General features: G+C 50.1%; 1 protein-coding gene across 2 annotated transcripts; it reads right to left on the reverse strand.

Annotated features, from left to right (window-relative positions):
• Nucleotides 1–2,093: 2,093 nt before the first annotated feature.
• On the reverse strand, nucleotides 2,094–8,765 carry Ghrh (growth hormone releasing hormone). Of its 2 annotated transcripts, XM_040732612.1 has the most exons (5): nucleotides 8,647–8,765; nucleotides 6,677–6,776; nucleotides 6,321–6,425; nucleotides 4,191–4,310; nucleotides 2,094–2,241 (listed from the first exon to the last, which is right to left on the reverse strand). In XM_040732612.1, exons 2-5 carry the CDS (start codon nucleotides 6,754–6,756, stop codon nucleotides 2,223–2,225), a joined length of 324 nt encoding a protein of 107 aa, XP_040588546.1. In that variant the 5' UTR covers nucleotides 6,757–6,776; nucleotides 8,647–8,765; the 3' UTR covers nucleotides 2,094–2,222.
• Between the last annotated feature and the right edge of the window lie 415 nt (nucleotides 8,766–9,180).

Raw genomic sequence — 9,180 nt, forward strand, 5'->3', positions numbered from 1 at the left:
CTGTGCTGATTAAGTCACTTGGTGTTCCAGCTCATAGTTCTGAGGAACCACAAAGAGCACACCCCTTCCCACAGCCATCAGCCCCTGGCTTTGCTGTGACCCGGTACGTCTGCATTGGTGGGCAGCCTGCCAATAAGCAGGGTTCTGCCCACTCCAAAGGACGGTTGTATGGAGCAATGGGGGGAGTCTTCCTGCAAACTCCAACTTAATACGAACACGAAAGGGACAAGTCCTCCATTGATTAGAAAACATCAGTCTTGAGTAGGGCCCCTCAGGAGTGGGGAGCGCCCAGCTCGTCTATGGAGAGGACCTGTCTTTTAAGCAATCATTAGTGTCTCTGCTCATGGACACAAAGCCCAGGGCTGCTGCAGTGGTTTTGCCCTCTGTAATTGCATTCACCTCAAAACCCACAAGTAGCTTCGGTTCTCAGCGGCCATTATTTCATCTGAAAAACTCATTGAAAGTTGAGAGAGCCCGGTGTTTTTGTGTTTGTTGGGACAGGGCAGGGAAAGAGATGAGCAGGTGGGGCCAGGGGAGGAGAGACGGGTGTGGGGCTCCCATTCAGCTCAGCCTCTCTTTGTCCCAGACCTTGGCGGGTTCCCCGCCTCCTGCCTCTGCCTGCTCTTCTGGTCTAGCCTTCTCTGGAGGAGCTTTTGTTTCCCGTTGTTCTCATTGTCTCCTCCAACCGCACCGAAAGGACTCCTACAGTGCATTTCCCACGCTTTGTATTGCTTGTCCAGGCTGCGGGTGGGGGAGCAGGTGGTCTCTCATAGCCCTGGTGCTGGGAGATCTGAGACCTGGCTGCAGGCTTCCCAGGACTGAGGTCAAGTGCTTCCCTTTCCTGCTGGCAGTGAACGAGGCTGGCTGGGAAAACTAAGAGGTAGGAGTCCCATCTAATTTTAAATGCTGTGGGTACTTTTACACTTTTAATCAATTATTCCAGACATCCCATCATCCAGGCTTCACAGTTGTCTTTTTTGTTTATTTGTTTCTGTTTTTGTTTTTCAAGACAAGGTCTGTCTATGTAACTCTGGCTGTCTTGGAATTCACTGTGGAGATCAGACTGACCATGGACTCACAGAGATCTACCTGTCTCTGCCTCCTTAGTGCTGGGGATTAAAGGGGTTTGCCACTGTTAGGAATAAAGAATAATGAGTTGGGACAGCAGGTGGTGGGTCCCCGGTCCAGCACTGGGACTGCAAAGATCACAATCTCGGGGCAGGTGATGGACAGCGGGCAGATGGGGAAACAGACCTACAGACGTGACTCATAGCGAAAGCTTATTGAGGGGGAGGTAAGAAAATAAGGTAAAGAGACACACAGACAGAGAGGACAGAAGAGAAGAGGGAGACAGGAAAAGTCCTGTCTGCCCCAGGGAAACAGCGGGAAAGAGAGCGAAAGTGGGCGGGGTCTTTGTTTGAAAGGGGTCCTTTGCACCTGCATGCAGGCTACTTAGCCTTGTGTCTCTTTACCTTATTTTCTTACCCCCCCACCCGATAAATTTTCTATATGAGTCACATCTACAGGTTTCTGTTTCCCATCCATCACTCATCCCAGGACTGAGATCTACCCGTGGTCCCAACACATTAAGCTTTATTCCTAACAGCCACCATCACTGGGCTACAGTTCTCAATTTTTAAGGCTTACTTGCAATAAAATGGATTTTTTTAGACCATGTCATATGTATCCCAGATTGACCTGGAATTTACTGTGTAGCCTAGGGCAGTCACCTATTTTCTGAGACATTGTCTCTCAGTGGGTCTTGGGACTCACAAACTAGACTAAACTGATTAGCCAGTGAGCCTAAACTGATTAGCCAGTGAGCCTCAGAGAACCATCACCATCTTTCTCGACAGCCCCCTCTCCCCCCCCACACACACACACGCATGCACACACTGAAACTACAGGCATGTCCTCCTGTGCCTGACTTTTATGTGGGCACTAGGAACTGAACTCAAGTCCTCATGCTTGCTTGCACTACAAGAACTTTACTGACTGAGCGAGTTCTCCAACCCCTTGTACTTTGCAATGCTACCCTAGGAAAGATAGCCATATAAGCTATGTTTTAAAAAAAAATCAGATTAACAATAAAGGAAGTTGAAATGCAGATCAGGATGGGGGTTTTATTGTATTTACAGGAAGGAGAGGGTCAGAAATGAAGCAGAAGTAACTGGGTCCAGTTGTGTTTGAGGTACGGGTGGCTGGAGCCTCTGCTGAAGACTTCATCCTTGGGAGTCCCTGCTGCAGAAAGAAAGAGACACTCAGTCTAGACTCTAGTAAGCAAACACAGAGCTTCAGGGTTCCCAGAGGCAGGAAATATGCTCAGGGCTGCAGAAATATAAACCCCACTCTTAGCCCCTGCCCTGGGGTTACTGCCACTGAGACCCTGGGCTGATCACTCCCCTTCTGATGAGAACGCTTCTGACCCTTAGACAGGACCACCTTCTTCCCAGGCAAATATGTGCCACACCCTACAAACCTTTCTGTTGGTCACAAGTCAAATGAGCAACCTCACAAGAACAGGTGGGGATCCTCACCGTCTCTGTGAGATGCAGACTCCGAGAAGAGGTTACCCCTCATCTGAACACTGCTGATCCCCAGCCCAGGCCTTCACACACAGTATTCACTAGGTGACTGCCACAAAGTGAAAAAAATGGCTAAACTAGAATGGCAGTTTCCTGTCGGGGAGGATAGCAGAGGTGGGCAGGTCTCATACTATAGCTTAGGCTGTCCTGGAACTTACTAAGTAGCCCAGGCTGGCCTTGAACTTTTGTTTTAAAGTTGTATTTACTTAGGTATGTATTATATGTATCTGGGTATTTTATCTCCATGTATGCTGCACATCAGAAGAGAGCATCCCATCCCATGGGACTACAGTTACAAATGGTGTGAGCTGCCATGTGGGTTCTGAGATGTGAACTCAGGGCCTCTGCAAGAGCAGCCAATGCTCTTTTTAACAGCTGAGCCATCTCTCCAGTTCTGGCCTTGAACTCTTAATCTCCCTGTCCTTAACCTCCCAACTACTGGGATAACAGGCATGAGCCACCAAGCTCCACTTCTGTCAGACCCTTTGAAATATTTGGAGGGGAACAATGGCCTGTAGAGTTCTTCCTTTGGGCTCCAGAAGGAGGCAGATTGCCTGGTGAGAGGCACTGAATGGAATTCTTAGAGGCAGTAGTCCCACAGTTCTAGCCTTTGAGCCCTTAGAAGGCATCAAAGTTCACCTGTTCCTTTTGTAGAGGAAGAAATTGTGGACAGAGAGATCCAGAGCCAGGTCTGGAGTCCAGGCCTGCACCCTGCCTCCAGTCTGATTCCCACCCTCCAAACTCTGATCATCTGCCTGATGGTGAAGCTGGCACACTCTTGGCTCCGACTAATTAGGTTAGAAGGCAAGAGAGGGAATTCATGGACAGCTCTGATAGAACTGACTTCTTGTTCATAGGCTGGTGCAGGAGCGCCGACAGAATTGTTCTGGAAGCTCACGGGCCCAGTTTACAGTCAGGCTGTAGAATACAGCGTTTCTTTCTGGACCATCATGCCACTCTTTGGAAACTGGAATCTTATGGGATGATATCCCAAAGTATACATAGTGAGCCTGGGCTGGCCAGTCCCTTTGGCCCTGCCTCTTCTTGGCTTCACTTTCCTCTTCGGTGAAAGGGGAAATTTTTCTCCAATTTGCCTGACTCCTGGTGAAAATTTGAGGACCATTGAGACGGGGAGTGGCCTTCGTGACCAGCTCTGTCTCTCATGACACTCGCCTGCTCTGGTCAGCCACTGAGCATGGAAAGCTGGTCTGTCTCAGGCATCATAGGTTCACGAGATCCAAGGTGTACCCTTCATGTCACTCACAATACAGTCCCTTGGACACCTGTTAAAACTCAGGACCTGAGACTCATACCAGAAGCTCTGATGACATCTCAAGACACACTGGGCCTGGCCTCTTGTTCTGCACTAGACACACTGCAGTGGCCACCATGCAACCCCTCACACATACCCCTCCCTGTCCCTGAGGCCCGGGGGTCAGGGGGTCCCTTTGCTTGGAAGACTAGGCCCCACACCTGTGAAGAAAAAGTGATTCTCTGCTTTTCTTGGAAACAGAGGGAAGGAAGTCTCTAAAGTCCCTAAAGAAATCTCTCCCTGCCTCCCCTCTGCCCCCTCACCTGTGGCGCACACCCCTCTACCCTTGTCACCTGTGCTTCTGCAGCAGGGCTGCCAAGAGGCTCTCCAGAGACATCTGCCTGTGGTCTGCCCACATGCTGTCCACCTGACGGCCAAGCCGTACCCTGGGTCCTTGTTCCTGGTTCCTCTCCCTGTGGGTTCAGAAAGGAGAAACAGTGAGGTAGCCGTTAGTCAGGGGTGTAGTCCTTTGTCATTCCAGTATCTGATGTGGATTCTTAGGAAACCCACCTATGTTTAGCAGCATCTGGGGAGCAGTAGACATGGCAGTGAAAAATACAGCATGCATATTGGTACCACTGCAAAATCCTCCCACAGATGGCTCATCCACCAGTAACAGGACAACCCATTGTGTGCAGCTTCTGATACCATGGCTGAGAAGGCCACAACGGGTACTAAATATGAAGGTACCTTGGATGGGTTCACTGTGAAGGGCAGTCTAGGAAGTAATGACATTTACTAGTCAAAGTTGTCAAAATCAAGAAAACCAGGCATCTTCTAGATTAAACTCAAAGATAGGCGGAGGGCTGGAGAGATGACTCAGCAGTTAAGAGCACTTCTTGAGGAGGACCCAGGCTTGTTTCCCAGCATCCACCTGGTGCCTCTGCCTCACAGCCATCCATAACTTCAGATTCAGGGGATTCAGTGCCCTCTTTTGACCTCAGAGGGCACCTGGCATGCATATGGTACATACTTGAGAGCAAAACAATCATATGCATAAAATAAATCTAATGATAAAAAAAGAGATATGGCCAGCTGTGGTGGCGCACGCCTTTAATCCCAGCACTATGGCGGCAGAGGCAGTCGGATCTCTGTGAGTTCTGAGATCAGCCTGGTCTACCAGAGCGAGTTCCAGGAAGCCTCCAAAGCCGCAGAGAAACCCTGCCCCGAAACGCCCCCTCCAAAGAGAGGGGGGGAGGGGGAAAGAGAGAAAGAGAGAAAGAGAGGGAGATAGAGGAGGATGAGTAAATGGAGTCCTGATTCTACCCTGGGTCCGAGGTCAGGGAAGACATAATTATAAAGAATCTGTTGGGATAACTGATGAAATTTGAATATGTGTTGTGAGTGACAGTGACACTGAGGACAGAGGGGATATTTCTTGTTAGCTGTTAAGAGACACGAGTGCCAGAGGGTAAAAGGTCATGATAATTGTAATGGCAAGCCTGTAATCTCAGCATTCCCGAGGTGAAAGCAAGAGGCGCAGAAGCAAGTCATCCAGAATACACACTGATTTCGAGGCCAACCTGAGCTATCCAAGAGCCTGCGTCAAAAGAAATAAATTTAAAAATGGCTCAGAGAAAATGAGAATTTTGTATTTATTTATTTATTTTAATGTGTATGGGTTTTGTTGTTGTTTGCCTACATTTATGCCTGGTGCCTGTGGAGGCCAGAAGAAGGTGTTGGATCCCCTGGGACTGGAGTCGAAGATGGGTGTCAGCCTCCACATGGGTGGGAATTGAACTCAGGTCCTCTGCAAAAGCAGCGCATGCTAACTCCATCCCCATGACATTTTTGTACATTTGAAGGTTTTTCAAACAAAAGCTGTGAAGTCAGGCTGTTGGGATCTTCACTCAGCACTCTTTGTGCGTCCTTTGGACATGATGCACAGGGTATGTGCAGCAGGGTAACGACAGGTGGTCTCAGAGATCTGAGGTTTACGGAGGCTGCCCTGGCACAGGAGCTCTCATGCATGCATGTGTCTTCATGCCTAGTCTTTGTTTCTGGCCTGGAGACCTGATCCAACAGGAACAATGACCATCAGCATTGTCACCACTGGAGCCAAGGACAGGGAGAGGCACACAGAAGGTGTGGAGGTAAATGGAGGTTTGACGTGTGCAAAGCCCGGAAAGGATGTATATACACCAGTGATTCTCAATATGACCTCTTTGGGGTCATATATCAGATACTTACATTACAACTCATAACAATAGTAAATTTACAGTTATAAAGTAGCAACAAAATAATTTCATGGTGGGGTGGTCACCACAACACGTGGAACTATATTAAAGGGTCACAGCATTAGGAAGGTTGAGAACCACCAATATACACTGTGTTAGGGGAAAAAATGAAGCTTGGGCCCTACCTCCTGCATCAGGCCTCCCCAGCCCTAAGGCAGGGGAGAAGCTACTAGAATATCTGCTTACCCCTGCTGCCTGCTCATGATGTCCTGGAGCAGTTTGCGGGCAGACAGCTGGCCCAGAACTTTCCTGTAGCTGCTGGTAAAGATGGCATCTGCATATCGACGAATCCTGTGCAAAAGGGTCGGAGGTCAGGATGGGCCCGGTGAGGGGCAGTGCGAGCTATCCTACATCTTGGTACAGGCCTCCCTCTGCTGCTCTCTGTTCCCCTCACTCCCTAAGAAACTCAGAGCCTGGTTGCATGATCTCGGGGGCCCCGTGCCCGGTGCCTGCCTGAGATAAACAGTGGTGACTCCAGTCAGCATCCTCTCTCTCTGCCCTTGGCTGGAGGTCTCAGGGGTGCAGGAACCCTGGCTGCTCACCTGAAGGGCAGTGATGGGGACGGTGAACAGTGGGAGCCACTGGTGAGGGTGAGGATTACAAAGAACACCCAGAGTGGCATCCTTCGCCCCTGGGTGGGACCTGCAAAGAAGACCAGGAGGGCACAATCAGACATAGCCACAGTGTCCCCGGGGCACCACTCCACGACAAACCCTGGTCCTCATCCTTTGTCTGTCAGCCTTTGAAAGTCAGACACACCCTATTCAAGTTCAAAACTGTCCGTCCTCAGCTCTGGCTTCTGGCTTCCCCACCTGGGATGACCGAAGCCACACTGGCCACTGCATGAGGCAGAGCAGAAAGTCTGTTAACTCGGTGAGACCGACTCTCCGGGAATGTGCGAGGGGAACACCCATCCCCCACCCAACCCACCCCCACACACAGGAGAGACAGGCAGAGAAAGCATAGTCCCTGGTTGACTTACAGCAGGGAGCAGAGGACACCATGATCTCCTATAGATCTGACCTCAACTCCTGGTTCTGCTCTCACTACCTGAGCTCCTCATTACAAGTGGCTTTACCTATCTGAGCCTCAGTTTCCCCAGCCACAGAATGGAGATAATAACCATAATGATCAGGTCAGGTGAGAAGAAACACATAAGGAACTCTCTAGAAACTTTTGCTGGGGTCACCTAACACTTATTTCACTCAGAGGACAGATTCATGCTGTTTCACTTTGTGTGGAGTTGCAGCAAAGGTGGAAGTATCTTGTTCTGGAAGCTCAGATTTTGGAGGCAGGGTATAAGACAGTGTCTAGAAATGTAGCCGAGGCTTGCCTGGAATTCACTGTGTTGCGAGGCTGACTTCTAACTCATAATCCTCCTGCCTCAGCTTCCCGAGAGCTGGAATTACAGACATGTGCCACCGCACCTGGCAGAATTGTTACATTACACAGAACTCTGAAAGGGGCAGACAGGAGCATCGAGTGTGAGTGTGCCAGGATCTTCTCACAGACTTCATAATGACCTTAATTGGGACCGGTTAGCACCACGCTCTGCAGTTAGGGGAGAGCTGCCTTGGCCTGCCCTGGTATGGAGACACTGGCCAGCTAGGAGCTGGGTTTTCTCAACAGAAAGTCTGCCTAGGAGGATCTGACTGAAAGGCACCACCCCTACAATCCCATGATTCCTCTCTCCCTAGTCCCAGTGAGGGCTGATTTCTGTGGACAGGTCCAGCACTAACCCAGTTCACCAAGCTTGCCTAGGCTCACTTCTCTTCAGGCAACAGGCCCCTCTGCAGATTCTGGCCCTCTCTGGTCATGGGTGCCTTGGGTCCCAGAGAGAATTCATGGGAACTGTTCACTCTGGCCCCAATTCCCACACCCTGCCAGGACTCTCAGGTACATTGTCACATGACTTAGGCCTTGCTTCTTGGGTCAAGAATCTACACTCCCTGTCTTCCTCACATATCACACTGGGGCATTTCTTTTCCAGCTGGGCTGGCCTCTCCAGAAGTGAGACTTCCTAAACAGGGAACCCTTTGGACATAAGGAGGGTCCCTTGACTGCAAGTCACAGCATTTCCTGCCTCTCCACAACAGGCTTTTCACCTTCATGTCTCATCTCCAGACCTCTTCTCTCTCTCTCTCTCTCTCTCTCTCTCTCTCTCTCTCTCTCTCTCTCTCTCTCTCTCTCTCTCTCTCTCTGTCTGTATCTCTCTCTCTCTTAAGACAGGGTTTCTTTGTGTAGCCTTGGTTGTCCTGAAACTCGCTCTGTAGACCAGGCTGGCTTCAAACTCACAAAGATCCGTTTGCCTCTCCCTCCTGAGAACTGGGATTAAAGGTGTGCGCCACCACACCTGGCTGGCCCTCTTTACTCTCGTGATCAGAAACCCTCGGGCACGAAGTCCAAGCCCTATCCTTGTCCCGAGCTCTCCTCTGCCTCCTCCCCTCCTGCCTTGCTCCTAGAGTTCAAAAGGAGACCCCAGCCCCTATCCCCCCTCCACCCTCACGCCTACTTCAGAGCAGCCACTGTCATCCTCAGTTCATAGCCAACACCAGAGCCAAGAAGGGATTTCTCACACCATCCTCCATCAAAACAGCTTCAGAATGGGCCCCTGCTTCCCAGGCCAGCAGACTTCCTCCTGCTGCAAGGCAGTTTCTCAGATACAATGCCCTATTCACAGTTCTCCCTATTCATTGGGCCTTTGGAATTTGTCACCTGCACATGGGAAAGGGTTCTGAAAAGAAAAATGGAAAGCTTTTGTTCCTTGTCATGCGGCCTCCCAGAAGTCAAAAGGGGAACAAACAGGAACACTTGCTTGATTGGCACCTCTCTCTGCACACCCCGTGGTGTCAAGGAGTTGAAAGTAAGGTCAGAGGGCAGGCTTCGAGGAAACAATTCTCGAAAGTCCAGCATCATCCCATCCATCCATCCATTCATTCATTCATCCATTCATCCATTCATTCATTCATTCATTCATTCATTCATAGTAAGGCTTGGTCATTGCACAGCCTGGTCAAGCAGGCACATTAACACTTGCCTTTGCCCC

This window comes from Mesocricetus auratus, unplaced genomic scaffold (assembly GCF_017639785.1).
Source record: "Mesocricetus auratus isolate SY011 unplaced genomic scaffold, BCM_Maur_2.0 Super-Scaffold_100028, whole genome shotgun sequence".
NCBI classification, from domain to species: domain Eukaryota; kingdom Metazoa; phylum Chordata; class Mammalia; order Rodentia; family Cricetidae; genus Mesocricetus; species Mesocricetus auratus.

Excerpts from the sequence above, each read along its gene's own strand:
- Ghrh (XM_040732612.1), bottom strand. The coding sequence starts at position 6,756 with ATGCCACTCTGGGTGTTCTTTGTAATCCTCACCCTCACCAGTGGCTCC. Across the intron at positions 6,426-6,676 it reads TCCCCATCACTGCCCTTCAG|GATTCGTCGATATGCAGATG; the intron begins GTGAGCAGCCAG and ends CCTTTTGCACAG. Across the intron at positions 4,311-6,320 it reads ATCATGAGCAGGCAGCAGGG|GGAGAGGAACCAGGAACAAG; the intron begins GTAAGCAGATAT and ends CTGAACCCACAG.